The following is a 19,099-nucleotide window of genomic DNA, read 5'->3' as shown; positions in this document are numbered from 1 at the left end:
CTGGATCGAGAAGAGGCTTTGTGTTCTACCTCCTTGATCACTGCAGGAAGGTCAGAATTGGAGATGCCAAAGAGAGGGACAAATTGCTTCAACACAGTTATAAGAGTGCCTGAATACGGCTTAAGTTAGCTCCATGTTGAATATTTTCTATTCTGTGGCATATGCAATGATCCCAAGTCAACAAAAAATTTAAAAAAACACCATTTTCTTTCAACCAGAGTGTTAGGTGGGGCCCAAAGCTCTGGAAAATCTCCTTTAAAAACCTTAGCTAATTTCTTTTTCTTTTCTTTTTTATATAAACAAACCTGATATTTTCAGAGCAACAAAAATAAAAGCTTTTATTTGTTCATTTGAATATAAAACAGGCGTTATCACAGATGTACAAAGCGTACTGGTGGTTTAACATACAAGAAGGTTGCTGTTTTGTTTGCACATAAAAATTTTCGTTTGAAACTGTGATTGGCTGAGTTACATGAATTTCTCTAACCAGTCACCACACTCTATGAAATAACGCTGCTAACATTCAACTGATAAAAGGGACAGTCTTCCCTTGGGTAAAGTGTCAAGCAGGATTAAATATATATAATAAACAAGCACCATGAGGAATCTGCTCCTGTTTGATTAGTTTTCGTGTTTAAATGTTCATTGTGGACCCTCTTTCTTTCTTTCTTTTTTATTTTAGTGTGCATGTGCATCAGGTTGATTACATGGTTTTTGTCTGACTTCAAAAGCACAAGGTCACAAGACAAACATTTTATACATTCTCATGAATGGTTTATCTACAGTACAGTTTCTAATACAGAACAATCCTTCTTTATTGCTGAATCTGATGGTACGTGTGTTTCTTTCCCCTTATCTTGCACGACAAAACTAGGAATTCAGTTCATCGTCATTTACTGTCCTAAGTTTGAGAATTTAGACAACCACAGATGGCAGGTTGCAGAAGAGACCAGTTATTATCTGTGTCGTACGACTGCATTGCAGTCCTTAGTCCCCTTCCCCAGGAGTGGAAAGTTGACTTGGTGAAGGTTAAAAGTGATGCTTTAATAAAATGACAGCTAAATTTGTGTTTTGCAGCACTGAGATCAGCAATAGCAAGGACATCATCACAAGTTAGTTCATACACTGTAATTATGCTCATAATCAGTCAACGGCTTGTCTGAACCTTACAGCAACTTGACATTTCAAACAGAAAAAAATATATATTATTTTAGGGGACAGAAAAACCCCACACTTTGACAGAATGCTTCAGGGTTGGTCTTCGGAGCATGGGTAGAAATATTCACAGGGCAAAGAAAATCTGAAAAAAGGGGGCAACTGAAAATTAACACACACCTTAAAAAAAAGAAAGTTTTGCCATGGTGAGATGCTCTGTATTCTGCATGCAGACTAAAAACCATCCCTCATCTTTAAGGACCCCCCCACCCCTGCAAAAATAAAAATGAGGGGGGAAAATGAATTTGGGGTCTTCAGAACCAAATGAAATCTGCAAAGGTAGACAAAAAACCTAATTTCCCTTGTACATGTTATATAAAGGTCTTGTAGCTTCAGTCCTGCCTCTGTCTTAGTCATGCATATTCTGTCAGCAAGTTAACATTATTTCAAACCATTTAAAAAGCATTCTTGGACTGCTGCTGTTTAATGTTCACTCTCAAAAATCAGACACAGGTCAGCCAGGTTACACTGGAAGAAACCAAAATATGCACTTCAAAACAAACAAACAAATGGGGGGAGGAAAACAATTAAATAATTAAGAGATTGACAATTCCATTTATCCGAAGACAGTGACATTAGAAAGAAAATAAAAGGCAGCTGTGATCCATGCGTTCCTGTTCTTCCCCAATTGGCAGATTCCCTTTGGAACTGAGAGATGGGATTACTTGCAACACCAGAATCAGTTCCTCAGTTTGGCATAAGGACATGTTAGCAGATGCACCAGGCTGTGCCAAATAGTTTAGAGCGGCTTTTAAGCTACTCTCCAATAACAAACGGGTTATTAAGAGAAAGACTATCGAAAAACAACAGCTTTCTACAAAGTGTGAAGTGGATGGATCACCACCGTCCCCTGGCCCAACCTAGACAGAGGGCAGCAAGAAGGCAAACAGATGAACAAAAGCATAATTCTTGTGCAAAACGACCACCAAAAACAAAACAAAAACAACAAGAAAATCGTCCTTACCAAAAAAAAAAATTAACAAAACCCCCACAAACTTAAAAAAAGGACAATGACCAATATTGTGCAACAATGTTATGCAGCTAAGAAAAACAGTGATATTCTTCAAACCTGCCTTTTCTAACGTCTAAGAAGTGTATGGACATATGTGCCTGCACAAATATTTGTCACCTCCGCGGCAAATAAGAGAATCCTTCGTAGTGCACTGTTGAAGAGTCTTTGGCCGCCAGCAAATCCTACCGCATTGCATGCACAGAGAGCAGGAGGCGGAATGGCTCTCGCGGGAATCCATTCTTGGTCTCCACCACCGTGCCGGCTGGACTCTTCCAAGGCTTCCTAGGCTGAAGCCGAGGCTCTTCCCCACTTCCTGCCTCTCCAGCACTGCTGCTGCTCCTCCTCTTCTCCAGGCTCCTAGAGCACACAGGGGGCTGGAGAAGAGCCATGGACTACGGAAGGGTGAGCGGCAGAGTGCTGGAGGCAAATTAGGGGCCAAGGGCAGCAGAGTTGCAATTCAGCGGCCTTGCAGAGAAGCAGGCTTGGAAGAGACGGCAAGGTGCAGGAATTTATTCCAGCACGGCTATAGGAGCCACTCTATGCCCTGCCCTCTGTGCAGGCGCGGCAGAGGATTGCGACCTTCAACGTTTAACTCGCTGCCTTTAAAGGTAGCAAAATGGTTTCGCTTGCTGGTATCTGAGAGATTCTTTTAGACAGGGATACTTAGCAATCCAGGACCGGTTTTTCCTCGAAGTTTGTGAATAATGTTAGATTATCTACAGTGGGAAAAGAGACACCATGCAAGTGATGAGTACTGCATCCTTTTAAAACTTTAAAATCTTTTTTTTTTTGTCATTAGTGAATTTATATTTCATATATATATATTTGATGTGATACTATCCACTCAAGATAATACAACCCCTTTGTTTTTTATATTAGCAAACATTACAAGAGCTTAATATTCTTGAATGTTTCTCTTTTATACTTCTAAAGAGATCAAAATAAATTAAAGGTTTTGTACATAATTACAGAAGTAGTTAACTTATTTTATCTTTTTAGTTTAGTACAAAGATATCTGCAAGCTCATTGCCGAAATACGCCTTATTTATAAATTTCTGTTCATTCTAACACTAATAATCAAAGGCTCTTTTTGCCTTTGCCTTTTTCAGCATTTCCAGAAGAGAAAGCTGTTAAAACTCTTAATTTGAGAAGGTGCTGTTTTGGGTATTTTCCTCGTACCACAATGTAGTTTCCTAAGACAATGGGATAGAAAATGGCTTAAAATTAGTAATGGATTCATATTGGAAAAGATTTTTATGGACATTTAAAAACAAGCAAACCAAAACAATTCAGTCATAATATGAGCTGTTTAAAAATATCCACTTGAAGGGCAGATTTAAAAAAAAGAGAGAAAAATTAGCTACTTCAGTATAACATAAAATACAAAGCCATATTACTCAGAAAGCAGTATCATCCCAATAAGCAAAAAATAATCTTTTTTAAAAAGTCTAATAATGGGCTTTCCAACAAACTGAAGGCAGTACCCCAAAGTCCTTCTGTGCTAAAATGTAGTGGTAAAAGAAACATGTTTCACATTTTATGTCCTGCCAATAACGAGCGCGTCAAAAAGTCCTAATAGAAACAGTTCCGTTCTGAAGAGTGGCGTCATTTTCTTGTCAGCACATCGTTTAGTGGACGTCCAAAAAAATTTGTTTATACATCTAGAGTACAGTCCATGGAAGCCTTAATAGATACCAGACTACATGTTGTAGGCCACATAGATAGGATCTAGTTGGTCCGCCAAAAATCCGTCTCGTAGGTGCATACGCTGTTTCTCTCCACGGGAGTTGATAGGAATTACACCAACGTCCACCACAACCACCACCCCTACAATCAGGTAATGCTCCTCCAGGACCACATTGGTGACCAAAGGAACCAGGTCTAAGGCTTCTTGCTCGGATCCATCCAGCTCAACAACAACGACCAACAAGTTTGTCCAGGTAAACACCGCACTGAAATGCAAGTAGGAAAATCACATCACCTTATATCATTCAGTGGTTCCACTGCCAATGCACAACAATTCCTTTAATCCTTCGACCGCCAATGTGGTTGGGTGCAAGGGTGCCCTTGGGGGGCTTTTGAGGATAAAGCACTTGAACCCCCTTTTATCATGAGGTGGTAAGGGTGGTTATTTTCCCCCTACGCTTGAAAAATACAGACCAGGAGGAGGAGGTTGGGGGAGCAATGTTCCTTAGCTTTGGCCTCTTTCAGCAATTTGTGCTTTCCAAGGCTCAGATTGGTAATTTGACTATTTAAACAGAAGGTGGACCATGAGGGCAGGATCAGGGCCTTAGATTGGGGGCAGCCAACATGGTGCTCTTCAAACATTATTAGACTCTAACTCCCACCAGCCCCAGATAGCATGGGCAATGGTGAAGGATGATGGGACTTGCAGTCCAACAACATCTGGAGGGCAGCCCATTGGCTACTCCTGCCTTAGATGAACGTTTGTGGCGGGCAAATGGTCCTGTGGAAGGGAGCTAGCAAACGAGTTATTCGCTGTGCCTTGGACATTAAAGCTGAAATGTATACAAAATAAGCACAGCGACCATTCAGAAAGCAGAGCTGGTGATAAAACAGGCAACACCAGGCAGCATGGACATACTACCACCAACACTGCTTTGAAACAGTCATTTTGTGTTTATTTTATGTACATTTGATGCAATTATTCTCACAGTCAGAATTTCTGGCATTTCATTTACCTCTGACCCCACTGCTTACGTTTGTTTCTCTATAACTATGTGTGTATATATACTTGACATCTGAGGAAAACACTTCATGTATGTGATGAAGTGGACTCCAGCCCACAAAAGCTGAGGCCATAATAAACCTGATTAATTGCCCAAAACCCTTTTTGGGGGTTTTTTGCAATAGCAAAGCCAGAATGTATTATGTTTGCCATTTTGTTCCTGATCTTAAGAGCCACTGTATACATATTTTACGCTTTTCCTCTTACGAAGCACAGCCCCCAAACTATATTAAGATTCTTCTCCCAAGTCCTAAACACGCAGATCAGGGATTTCCCTCTTCTTCCTGCTACCGAACATGCCAGGTCCAGCCCTAACATTGGACAAAACAACAACGTACTTACCATTCTGTAATGCTCTTGTGTGCTCTAATTACAGACGTCTCAATATCTATGGGGTGATACCTCATTCCTCGCAGTTCCATGGCTTCATCTAGCGCACCTACCACATAAAGTGCATCATGTCGCTCTGGTTTAAGAGAGAAAGAGGGAGAAATCAGTTATATGAAGTGTTAAATCACCTGTGCGAGGCAGACAGCTGCATCAACACCACCTGGAAGATTTAGCTTTGTTTTTAAAGTCCATTGGTTTAATGGAGTTTCTTTCAGCCCAAGGGCCTCATTCCCAATTGGGCAGCTTTCCAGGGGCTGGATGACAGCGGTAGGTGTGGACCGAGGAAAACGTGGGTGAAGCAACATATACAACTCTCTCCCTAGTACAGTAGGCTGCAGTCAAGAGATATCCACACACACGACATGCTTCATCCCTCACCCAGGCAAGCAGCAGGTATTACTCAAGGAGACACTGCAGCTAGGGTAGGATCACAGAAGGTGGGTGCAGAACAAGGCCAGGGAGAGTTGAAGGTAGGGAGAGAGTAAAGGATGGCTTGGGGACTTGGTTCCACCTCCCTGGGTTTAATACATTTCCATTTGGCTTCAAGACAGCTAAGCAGAAAAACAAAGCATTGCTTTCTATCAGATTAGCACATGCAGCTGCTACAGCTCAGTGGCAGAGCACATACTTTCATAGGAAGCCATTCATAAATACCACAACAATAATAATACTATTAATAATCGTAATCATAATAAATTGCATGTGGTTCCATCTGCAGCATCTCCAGAAAGGACCGGGAACGACTTCCTCCTGGAGATCCACTACCAACCAGTGTAGGCCAATGGCACAAAGGCAGCTTCCTATGCAAACCTTCTCATTGTAGGGAAGGTTAGAAAAGGGTGTGTGGAACAAGGGGACTTCCTTTTTGAAATGTTCTATGTTCTTAGCCTTCTCTAGCCTTCTCTAGCCTTCTCAAGGCAAATATCCCCCAAAGATGCAAAGGAGGTGGTTGCAAAATCTCTCCTGCCGGATTACAGGAACGGTGCTCATGTTCCCAGCTCCTGCAGTGGAGTAGCCATGGCGGGAAATGCAAATCCAGCAAGGAAATGCTCTGTAAGTCAGGGGTCTCCTGGCACCTTACCTTTCCCCCAATCCCTTCCCCACTGAAATTAAGGCTTGAAAGAACCACTGTACTGTAGACAATAGGACAGTCTGCAATGTGAACTTGGTTGCAGTGTGAGAGAACTCCCGTTTACAAATATGCTCATGGGCCCAAATCGGTTGACAACTCCTGCTCTGAAAGCACTCGATACCATACATATTTATAAAAGGCAGTGTGAGAACTTACCCCCATTTGCATCTGTGAGCTCTGTTCTTCTCAGAAATCCCAAGTAGCCAGTCCGTGCCCAGATAGTTTGAGTGTCTCCAAAACTAAGTCTTGAGTTAAAGTGATCTGACTGCAAGGATTCATCACCATAGATAGTGAAGTAGCCACTGGCATTGTGAGCACTATGAACCCATATCTAGGTGGAGAGGAAAAAGTTATGTTTCCACTGGTGTGCTCCCAAGCATACTCTGCTGCAGACATTTTTATATTAAGCACAATAGGAGCCCTTCAACTCAGCCATCAGCTTGCTGAGGAAAATCCAGTCCTATGCACCAGCCTACCCACTGAAAGCCATCCCCAGAAGTAGTTCTGCCAAGGCAAGCACTGCTAACATGCAGTGGCTGAGATCAAGTCTCTGTGGCATTCCTATAACCAGTTATTAGCTTTCTGGGGTTGGGATCACATTGTCAAAATATCAGTTAATCGCCTTTATTATAATTTTCAAACTTTTCCACAGAGCAGAAAGCCAGTCAAACAACCAACTTTTTATGTTGCACAAAATAATACAACTTACATACGAAATATGTGCACTATTGCCCTTGCACATTCCTAACTCTTGGATCTGGTATAAACCTTTTGCTTGTACTCATGGTTAAAGGTATAAGCCTTCTTCTTTGTACTCATGCCACCCAGTTATCTAAACCAGCCAACAGCAAAGATACACAGATTGCTGAAGAGCGAGTGGCTCCATAATGCATTTGCACAGAGGATCTAAATGGCATAATAACAATAACAATAATTTATTATTTATACCTCACCCATCTGGCTGGGTTTCCCCAGCCACTCTGGGCGGCTTCCAACAGAATATTAAAATACAGTAATGCATCAAACATTAAAAGCTTCCCTAAACAGGGCTGCCTTCAGATGTTGTCTAAAAGTCTGGTAGTTGTTGTTCTCTTTGACATCTGGTGGGAGGGTGTTCCACAGGGCGGGCGCCACTACCAAGAAGGCCCTCTGCCTGGTTCCCTGTAACCTAGTTTCTCACAGTGAGGGAACCGCCAGAAGGCCCTCAGCGCTGAACCTCAGTGTCTGGGTAGAACGATGGGGATGGAGACGCTCCTTCAGATATACTGGACCGAGGCTGTTTAAATTGTTGCACAACTAGCATTCTCAAGAGCACTACATATGCCATTGATTCAACCACGAAAACACAACTTAGGCAGAATCTATTAACTTGTGGCACTTCCCTGAAACACCCATTCACTATTGGTGACGGAAGCCAGAGTAAAAGCTGTTTCACAGATCAGGAATATGTAAGAGCTCCATCCCAAGGGCAGCTGAGATCACACAGGTGCTCCTTTCGCTAGTCCCAGAGGCCCTGATGGAGTTGCGGTGAAGGTGTGGGGAGTATTAATGAGATCTGGGGACAGCACAGGAATCCACAACACCAGTGTTTAGTGGAAGAGATAATGGCTTGGATCCAAAGCGCCATGTGGAGGAGAAAATCCAATAGTTTTCCATGAACTCTTGAGCAAGTGCTGATGGAAGACATCTCACAATGAAATACCTCAATGCATCAGAATCATAGAATTGTAGAGTTGGAAGAGATCACAAGGTTCCTCAAGTCCAACCCCCTGCAAACAAGGAATCTTTTACCCAATATGGGGCTCAAACCCACAACCCTGAGATTAAGAGTCTCATGCTCTACCAACTGAGCCACTGGGGTTGCACTACAGTCCAAGAAACATGGGGAGCTATAGCTGTATTCAGACTGAGTCAGCTGAACTTTCGTTAAATTCCACTGATGGTTTCTACTGAAAATCAGTGGGACTTAAGGTGTGTTCAGCTAACTTAGTCTACCATAAAAGGCCCTGGAAAAGCCTTTTTCTGGATGTGGGGCCCATTTTCTCACATAACACTCTTACGTTAGGTTGGAATGCTCCTTCCTTGAGGTTTCCCACTAATAAAAGGATCCTAGCCAATTATACATCAATGCAATCTTTAGTTTAAAGATATGAATGAAAATTTTGCTTTGCATTACTGAGACAAAGTGTGCAAAGACTAGCTCTGCAAGGTGAAAGTTTGGCCAGGTTTGTTACAAACTTCTGAGACTATGCCTGAAATATGAGTAACTTGAGGAAGAAAATATGAATGAAGAAACTAGCAGACTTTTTATTAAAAAAAATAACCTAGAAATGTTACTCTCAGTTCTCAGCTGTGACAAAGCACAAAGTAGTTTAAACTTCCTGGAGCTGTGTGATGCATACCTGCCAGAGCGGGCCATTTGTCACATACTTATTAAAGGCGGCTGTTAGGGAAAGAAGGTAGCTTTTAATCAACTCATGCAGTTCAGTACCAACTGAGGCACAGCTTGTGACTCACCTCTCCAAGATGAGAATCTCCCAGGGGTCCCTTTGTTTCAGGATTAGCAATAATGATGCGAACTCCAGGGAGAATCTATTGAAAGACAAAATGAGTCATATCTGGTCGTGAGCCAGATGATGTACATATTGTTTTATGAACTTTTCCTCTTGTCTCCCGAAGGCTTTTGAGAAACTCCTAAAGAAGGCTTTGCATTCTGTGTTTTGCATGTTCAAGTGAGTGAGTGACATGGGGGGGGGGGAGAGAGAACTAATCTTGTGGATGTATGATTACGAAACGTATTTTCATCATGTGGCACAAGTGATCCATCTCCCCTTTTTCTTTACACCCAAGACAATAATTGACAACAACAGTAGTGATGGGGACGCTCAGTGGTCTAGCGCATGTTTCGCAAGCCATGGTTTCCAGGTTCAATCCTTGTTAACTCCAAGAAGAGCTGGGGGAAGACCCTGCAGTGAAATCTTGGAGACCCACTTCAAATTGGTGCAGCCTGTTATGAGCTACCAATGATCTGACCTTGTATAAGGCAGTAAGCTTCCTGCGCTCCTATGGTGAATCCTTGTTTGCTTACAGGCAAAGCTGCAAACATGTATTATGGCCCCCAAGATCCTGCTTTGAGGATCAACAATGAAAACCCAGAGAAACATTTCACACTGATGGACAGAGCATACAGCTTGCTTACAGTCACTCGTGAACGACAAACACCAGGAATCCAGCTGCTGTTCACAAAGTCAACTGCCAGTAGTGATTTGCACAATCCACAAATGCTTTTTGTAGATGCGCAGCCACTGGAAAGACCAATCAAACTTAGTCCCATGTTTGCAAAGCATTATGCCACTCCAAATTTGGTGCCAATCAAGTGTTCCTAGCTTACACTTTTCCAATGAATGTTCAGACTAAAATCCTTGTTCCTAGGGGTCGCTAGGCTGATGTGGTCTATTATTTGCCAAAGGCAGATAGAGTTCTATCTATGGGGTGGGGAGATAGCACAATGCAGTAGTAGACAGCATGGTGGGGTGCCATCTGTCATGTGATCATATTGCTCCTGCTCAATGGCAGGGGGAGAGACAATGAGGGGGAAAGGCCAGTGCGGTGCAAACACATTGACGGAGACCATTTTCTGCTGGTGCCATTGCACCACACCAAATTCCCTGCTGCCTTGTCCCTCTCTCTCTCAGTAAGCAGTAACAGTGAGAGCAACTAGAGGTCAGGTGAGAGGAGGCGCCCCACGGCTTGCTACTGGCACAACGTGAATTGCACAAATCCAGGCATCTGAGTGATGCCAGAAGGTGCGTGCGCAGACATGGCCACAAAGGATCTCACATCTGGGCAAGTAGCTGCCACTTTTGATCTTTCTCTAGAACACTACTTTTATCGGGCTCCACACCCCAACATACACATGTACCTCAAAGTTAAAGCATTTATCAGCTTCTCTAAAATATTGAGAGTTGCAAAAATGTTTACCTTTCCCGATTCCATAAGGGGCAAGCTATGAGGGGATCCTCTTTCTACTAAACGCACTCTGAAAAGCAAAACACATAGGACAACTATGATGAGTGTACAAAAATTGCAGTACCACACACAAATGTCAGCCGTACTGTTAAGTTCTCAAACTCTTGCATTTCCCCTACTGCCAGTCTTCAGTCCTGGTGCCTGCTCTCTCAAAGCAAGGAGGCTATGCAAAGCGGAATAGAAAACTTTTGAGATTTTGCCAAGGTGGAGCATGGTAAGGGTGGGGATGGTTCTTTCATGGGTGGATCTTAACCCCACAATAAAAAATGCCACGTGACAGAACATCACAGTGGGTAGGTCATAGTGGAAAGGAATGCAATTGGGGAGGAAGGAGGAGGACTGGGTCTTTTCCTCACATGAGCCAGGCAAATATGGAGATGCTCATTTCCTTTGCCTGGGCAGATGGCTAGTTTATGTGGAACTGGTTGTTTACCCTTTGCAACACAATCAGAGATGGAAAGCAGGGCATTTCCCCTCAGTTTAAATTTACCAACTTATTATTTCACAGACAGAGAACCTACGTTTCATATACTGCAAGCCTCTTACAATCATGTCCTCTTACCCAGTCCTAGATTACGAAATTATTATCGGCTTTAAAGGATTTAAATGAATTTATTATTGCTTTTAATGGATTGTAATGTGTGTGTGTGTGTGTGTGTGTGTGTGTGTGTGTAACATGGAAAAGTGAAAGTGTGGGAGACATTCACATTTACTTAAAAATACTTCTTTATTTTATTATTTTACAGTGGTACCTCAGGTTACAAACACTTCGGGTTACAGACTCCGCTAACCCAGAAATAGTACCTCGGGTTAAGAACTTTACCTCAAGATGAGAACAGAAATCGCACGGACGTGGTAGTGGGAGGCCCCATTAGCTAAAGTGGTACCTCAGGTTAAGAACGGACCTCTGGAACGAATTAAGTTCTTAACCAGAGGTACCACTGTATTATTTTTATAGCTCAGCCTTCCTCCAGGTAGCTAAGGGCTGCATGAACTGCATGGGGTTATTTTCACTGTGGCTGAGGGGAGAGTCCAGCTCAGGACACCTTGGTTTAAAAGCACAACACTCTCTTCACTAGGCTAGACCATACTATACTGAGCATGTCCAAGGCAGAACAGATGATTGCAAGAGGAAGGTTATAATATATTCTCCTTGGTATCTTCCACATCTTTAAAGGTGATTAAGAACATTTTACAATTTCTTCTTTTTTTAAAGAAATACAAGTGCTGCTTGGTTTTAAACAAGCGCTGACGTTTCCAAAGCGACAATCATAGAGCACGGGACGAAAAGCTAAACCTTGTGATAAAATTCCTGCCCACAGAAGCAAGAGCCCATCAGAAGGTATTTTTTATTAGGTCTCTTTAAACAACTCCTACTCAGGGTTTTTACAAGGAAAGTTAATCATGTAGAGTACCGCATTACAGCTGCAAGAAAACCCCAGCTAAAGGTGCAGTCAGCCAAGTCACAAACCCTTACAACATATATTTAAATTCCACTGCACAGTTGAGGATCCATGCTGTGATTTCATGAGGTTTCTCAAACCATCATCCCCTGCAAAAGCTGCTGCAGATGTCATTCCAACGACAGATGAAGCAATGGAAAGAACTGCTCTGCCAATAGTTAGGAGGAGAATAGGTAGCGACAGCGGGTACCATTGAGCTATTTGGTACATACTGGGGAGGACTGGTAGATGTGGGAAGAGGCAGGAGTTCTCACAGCAGGGAGGTTCTGGGTTATGAATTATACAAAACTGTGAAAATCCAAGGTGGAGGTGTACTCACAATAGGACAGGCTTAAAACCAACAAACACAGTAACCTCAAACCATCCTCTGAAAACCAAAGAGTCAAACTATTTTAATATCTGTGAATAACCACTGTTTGTTTTTTTTGCAGAAGGGTTCCATTTATACCAACATAAGTACAGTGGTACCCCGGGTTACATACGCTTCAGGTTACATACGCTTCAGGGAATTAAAGTGAAGTTATCACATGAGTGATCATTCATTGCTGCAAGTTTTGATTCGGGGTGAGGAAGCTGGCAAGCCAACTACAATCATGTAACGCTTAATGCAATGAACATTAGAGCAGTCAATTTTCAATGCACTAGGAACTCCATTGATGGTTTCCAGATCTCTCAGAAAGGGGTGGCAGCTCAACACCTCATAGCATAGCAACCTACAGAAGTGGATTTAACAGCGTGTGACTGGTTTGGTTGCACTGGGCGCAGAGCTTCAGAGGCGTTCCAGTGGACGCTGCAACTGTGCTGTAGAATGGAAGACAAGAGGCAGGGGGCGCTGACTTTTGGCGGCACATAGGGTGCTGCTGAAATTTGAGACCCCAAAGTCTGCAATTGCAACCCATATAGGATGTGGGGGATATCAGACTTCAGCTCAGGGTACAGGACATCTTGTAGGGCTGTAAAATAGTGTTATTGCTAATTCACACATACACACACAGGAAATGAATTATGGGCCAGTTCAAACCCTTCGGAGAACTGCAAATTCTGTACTTGTGGTAGGCAGTGCGCGCGCGCACACACACACATGCCCAAGACATGTGAAACACATTCATGAGCCCAGCTCCTGTAATTCTTCTGCTTCAAAACAGCAAGAGTGGGGAGAACTACCAAAATATCAAGGTTTAACTTATGCATTCAGGTAACAAGAGGGGGGAAAAAACAAAGCCTGAAAATAAAGATGCATGTTTAAAATGATATATATACATGGCATAGCTGTGGCTTCTTCTGTTTGGATATTTCTTTCATGCCAACCAGAAGATGCTTAGATTGAGCATTGAGTGGGCCCAAGGAGGAAAACAATTCCAGAGCTCAGGGGCAAATCACCCCAGAACTCCTCTCTACATGCCCTTGTTGTTTGCATTTCTTAACCTAAGAATTAATGCACAGGACAAAAGGCTATTTCTAAACCATGCAGGGCCAAAATTACCAAGCAGAATTTTGTAATCAAAGCTCATCAACATGGGCTTAAAAAAAAAGTGCCTCAATACTTGATTCATTTTAGTCTTTTTCTTATTTCCCCTGCTCCTCAAATCTCACTGTCCTATTTTCATAATGTCCTATTTTTACACACACATTTCCTTGGTTGATGTGCCATGTTCCTGAGCACTTTCTGAGGCTGTTCGAGCCTCCGCCCACATGCTTCTTATAATGCCATGGGCATGCCAAATGATACAGATGGGGAAAAGAGCAGGCAAGTCGAAATGTGATTCATGCACCCCCTGCTGTAAAAGGTCACATGGATCATATCCGGTAATTAGGGAGAGGAATAGACTCCGTAAGAGTGCTTCTCCAACTCCCAAACCGATCCTGCCCACCACAGTCTCTTTGTCAATGCAAGAAGAGAGAAACGCTGTAGATAGGTTTCTAGATTCACTCAGGTCCGAAGCAGCAACCCATTCTTCAAAGGGATCATCTTTCAAACTGACCAAAAGCTTAAAAGATCACTGACTGGGGACAGGGAGGTCCCTTCATTTTTGTACCTCGTCTCATGCCTCATCGAAATCACAGCTTGCATTCCCATGGGTCACACTCCTTTGCCCATTAATCAGAATCAGCCAGGAGCGCAGCTATTGCAATAAGGTAAATGGGAGGCTCATCCCCCGTTCCCTTTCAAACACCAACGTAGGGGAGAGTGGAGATCCTTCCCATGGATTCTCCCTTGCAAATAAGTTCCCATTTCTTGTGTTACCCCAGCCAGACACCACAGGGAGGGGTGGGAGGGAGGATGGTGTGGAGAGGACTTGCATGGGGAGGAGAGTAATGCATGGAAAGGGTTAAGCACCCCACTTTTGATCCTCCCTTGCAAATATCTCTCTCTCTCTCTCTCTCTCTCTCTCTCTCACACACACACACACACACAAATTGCTACACGCATGGTTAAGAAGGATAACCTCCTGTGAGGGCTGAACTGACCCTCACCCCCTTCTAAAATTACCCATCTCTTCTAAAATTACTGTTAACTAGATGGGCACACTTGCAGGAATGGCATCACCTAGCTTGTAACACGAGCTGGCCAGTTCATTACGATATTTAACTGCATTGTGAAAAGCGTATATGGTGGGGTTTGTTTTGGCTCAGATGAATAACAAAATGGCGCACCTGTGCCTGCCTTCAGGGTTGGCGAACCTATGGCCCCTCCAGAGGTTGGTGGACTACAACTCACCAACCAGGCTGGGGTTGATGGGAGTTGGCAGCCTTTCGCTTGAAGGTCACAGATGTTTGTCCCTTGGCCTACTTCCTTTATGCGTTGTATGCTGCAATGGCAATGTTCTAGATACCAAGGACCTAGGCAAATGAAATTTTCCCATGGCATTGAAGTTGCTAGTAAGGATACCAGTTGCCCTGGGAACTCCTCCTTGCCTGGGATGTAAAGTGCCACTGTTGTTGCCAGGTAAGCTGGATGGGAAGAACTTAGTTACAGGGATATATTTGGACTCTGTAGTGCTCTCTTCATTGGAAGAGCATCCAGGGCCCAGATTTCAGAACCAGGGTTGAGGGGAAACGCGAGCTATCTCCCAAGTTTTGGGGCAGCTTTGTTAGCTGAATTCTGTTCCAAATTGAACCAGGGAGATTCACTGATTAAAATACACACTTAAATGCTGTGTTATCACCACATAAAGAAAAAATGTAAGGAGAACCCGCATGAGTAAACCAAACAGCGGTCACTCATATGCCTCTAGGAAATACAGCATGAAGACAACTTAACTTCCCAATTTGTCACCAGAATCTGACATTCAGAGGTACCCTCACTTTGCAGCAAGGTTTCCAGGCAAAAATGAGCACATCAGCTTCCCACAGTCTCCTGCATTTGGAAGCAATCTAGTTCTTCTGACTGATTTCTTCCAACTAACAAGATTATTACTGAATGGCCACCCGGGCGTAAATTCTACAAGAATGTATTCGAATTGCCTAAGTCACTGCTCACATATAGCAGATGGTATAATCTGTATACAGGCTCTGCACTGCTGGGACCCCACACCTTGGCACTCAAAGGACAGGGGCACCCGCAGACGCAGACCTTGGTACTTGCAAAGACCCCTTGCTCCTCTCAATTTTTAAAAACTGAGTTTGAGGGAAGTTGGTTGTTTGGTTGAAGGCGTTGTGTATTTTTGTCTGTTTTTCATTTTTACATGTGTGTGTCTGTTGGTGTCCTGCCTGGTTTGAAGTCAGTTACATGGATAGGAAATAGTCTCATTTATACAGTCGTTATTTCCTTGATAAAGAATGCTTTTCTTCTGCAGCCACTGAATGAGATTCGGCATTCTGAGTTGTCTTTTCTGGGAGTCACAGGCTTCTTTCACTACTAGCAGCGTATCTCTACGTTCCTTCATTTTCTTGGGATTAAGGAGGAGGGGGAAAGGGGGGAATCAGCATAGTCCTCCTGCCCGACTAACCTACTGAGCAGTTTGCTGCCTTCCAAGACCACAGCACTGAGTAGCTTGCTGAATATTTAATACTCTCTCCAGCATCGCCTAATGCATTTTGCCGAATTCAGCACATGGGAGACACGTAATTTAAAATCCAATAAAAGCGTTAACTGGCTCAACGTACTGGGGAAGAGCGAAGCAATGCACTACTAACCTGAACATGCCACATGGCAAGTTGCAAACTGTGCCCTCGGCCTGGAAGAGAGATCAATAGCCTGGGGGGGGGGGCTGAGGAGAAATTTTCTACTACAGCATTCTGAAAAGAAACATGTGTCCCAAGTTCTCCATTGCCTGCCTACAATGGAGCACAAAGTTTATATTCTCAACCACCGTGATTCAGATTCACTTCCCAGTGCTGGTCCAAGACATATGGTTGCCTGAGGCCAAGGACAAGGCCGCACCCTCCCCAACCCGTCTTCAAAAACCGGTGGGACTAGCAGCTGAGTGTTACTTCAAGACTGGTCCTCCATCGTACCTGAGGGCAGCAGGCTAGTTTAGGAGGCACACCTGTCATGGCGTTGTCCGGCATGAGAGAGAAATTATTGCCAAAATTTATTGTCAAAAGTACACTCACAAGTTAGGGAAAGGCGTGCCCATCAGTTCTATGTCTCTCAACTACTCCTAGGTGTACAGTGGTACCTCGGGTTAAGTACTTAATTTGTTCTGGAGGTCTGTTCTTAACCTGAAACTGTTCTTAACCTGAAGCACCACTTTAGCTATGGGGCCTCCTGCTGCTGCCGCGCTGCCAGAGCACAATTTCTGTTCTCATCGTGAAGCAAAGTTCTTAACCCGAGGTAATATTTCTGCGTTAGCGGAGTCTGTAACCTGAAGCGTATGTAACCCAAGGCACCACTGTACACCTGATGAGGCAGTTGCCACAACAGGTCCCTGACCTATGCATCTCCCCCATCTGAGCGGTGTGCAAGCAAGCAAAGACTCCACCTGCATGTCACCTTCTGCTCCTCCCACTTCAGTCCTCTTCTGGTCCTGGGAGACAGTGGAGCAGGAGAGGTGGGGGCAGGAGGAGGAGGGAATCCTTGACCCTCCACCAGTCTGATATCTCTCTCTCCCCATCCTCTTGCACCTGTTTTCTGCTCTCCAATTCTGCAGCTTCTCCTGGCTCTGACTTTTGTCTTCTGGCTGCTACAGGTTCTCCCAGTTCGCTGATCTCTTCTTACAAGTAAGTCTCCAGCCCCACCCTGCCCCACCCCCAGTGCCCATTCCACAGTATCCAGCCAGCCTCTGACAGCAGCCCAACTTTATGCCAACTTATCAGACAGAAATGGGACGCGGGTGGCGCTGTGGGTTACATGACAGAGCCTAGGGCTTGCCAATCAGAAGGTCGGCGGTTTGAATCCCCACGATGGGGTGAGCTCCCGTTGCTCGGTCCCTGCTCCTGCCAACCTAGCAGTTCGAAAGCACAAAGTGCAAGTAGATAAATAGGTACTGCTCCAGCGGGAAGGTAAACAGCATTTCCGTGTGCTGCTCTGGTTTGCCAGAAACGGCTTAGTCATGCTGGCCACATGACCCGGAAGCTGCACGCCGGCTCCCTCGGCTAATAAAGCGAGATGAGCGCCGCAACCCCAGAGTCGGCCATGACTGGACCTAATGGTCAGGGGTCCCTTTACCTATCAGACAGAAATAGCAGAGGCATAAAAGGGCGACGAAGGGAAAACTGCGCATTTCTCAAAAGGGAGCAATCGGCTGGCTACAAGGCATTGAAGCAGCACTCTTTGCTCAACAGCGAAGCAAAGAACAGGAGAGGTGGCTTCAACTGGGAATCCTTCCATGCTGAAAAAGGAGGGACGGAGGGCTTGCATTCTTTACGGCAATTATTGCCTTTCTGTATGTTAGGTCCCCTTCCACTCTCCAAGGATGGCAATGCACAAGAAAGCCTATACTGCTCCTGGAGGCCTTATGATTGCTAAATTCTCTCAGGTGCTTGTGTGGGGGGGTACTCTTTGAAAGTTTCTCTAAGCAAACAAATGCTGAGCTGCTCCTTTAGTGTGTGTGTGGGGGGGGGGGTTTGTACCACTAGAACGGAGAAATAATTAACATGCTTGCTGAAACACTTATCTAAGCAAACACATATAATTATCCCCAGCTATCGTGGCACAGCTTAATCATAACTGCAGTCGCACAAGTAGACACTCTGTGGTGGTGGGTCGCAAAGCAAACCCATTTCCCACATCGAAATTTATTAATGCCTGCCCCGCCCCACATTTCAGCTTCCAAACTGCACCAAGCACTTTGTATAATGTTTTGCTCCTGAAAGCAAAGTGGATCAAAGTATTTGGGGGGGGGGGGGAGACACACACACAATCCCTCAGTAAAAGAGAGGCAATAATAGACCATTCTCCCAAGCTGACATCTCTCACCATCCATGAGAAGAGAATTATAATTCACGGAATGTAATGGCAGCATTGCTTCACATCTTCTTTCATGACAGTTTTCGCTAACTTCGGGGAAGAATGAAGTAAACACCTTAAACAAAAGATGCTGCAATTCTAAAGCTAACGCCTAATGAATTCATTCAGGGTCAAGTGCCAAGTATGAAGCTACTATCATGAGAGTCAATACTCTTGTTAACTACCACTTACTTAAACTGGATGCATTCTTAGGCATTCAACATGCCTTTCCTAGGCACTAGCTGGCTAGATTTTACAATGAATTGGATCAGAAGAGTTTGAGAGGCTTTGGATAAGCAAAAGTACGCTGGGTTAAGTACTGGGTTGCTAAGGAGCCTTATAATGAAATAAACATTAAGACTCTGCAGTGTTAACTTACAAACTTTTGGTACAATCAGCTGCCCCCTGTCACCCCCATTTGTTGAGCATAGTCCTTCACATCTGCCCTCGAGGTGGCACTTTTTTGCGTTCTCAAAAGCACATTTTATGCCTCATATAAAAATATGCAACAAAATCCCCCCCCCCATTTGTGGTAAGGGATCATACCCCACCCACCTGAAAAAAACCCAGCTTGCTTCACACTTTTTGCAAAAGCAACTCTTGCTTGCTTAGGTCTTTGAGGGAGCTTCTGTAACAGCCTCCCTTGAAGTTGAGCAGATTGCTGAAACCAAGCAATCGGGCCTAGTCAAATATAGGACCTAGCTTGCTGAACTCTCTA

At 44.0% G+C, this 19,099-nt stretch overlaps 1 protein-coding gene across 6 annotated transcripts in view; it reads right to left on the bottom strand.

Annotated features, from left to right (window-relative positions):
• Window positions 1–311: 311 nt before the first annotated feature.
• The window catches only part of DIP2C (disco interacting protein 2 homolog C), a 297,916-nt gene continuing 279,128 nt past the window's right edge, over window positions 312–19,099 (bottom strand). For all 6 annotated transcript variants that reach the window (XM_081163465.1, XM_081163469.1, XM_081163466.1 and 3 more), the window contains 5 exons: window positions 10,480–10,537; window positions 9,016–9,090; window positions 6,655–6,829; window positions 5,319–5,442; window positions 312–4,179 (listed from right to left, as the gene is read on the bottom strand). In XM_081163465.1, the coding sequence (XP_081019591.1) occupies window positions 3,927–4,179; window positions 5,319–5,442; window positions 6,655–6,829; window positions 9,016–9,090; window positions 10,480–10,537 (685 nt within the window). In that variant the 3' untranslated portion in view covers window positions 312–3,926. The remainder of the gene's footprint in view (window positions 4,180–5,318; window positions 5,443–6,654; window positions 6,830–9,015; window positions 9,091–10,479; window positions 10,538–19,099) is intronic.

This window comes from Podarcis bocagei, assembly GCF_964188305.1.
Source record: "Podarcis bocagei genome assembly, chromosome: 12".
Lineage (NCBI taxonomy): Eukaryota > Metazoa > Chordata > Lepidosauria > Squamata > Lacertidae > Podarcis > Podarcis bocagei.
This window is presented reverse-complemented; position numbering and strand designations above follow the sequence as displayed.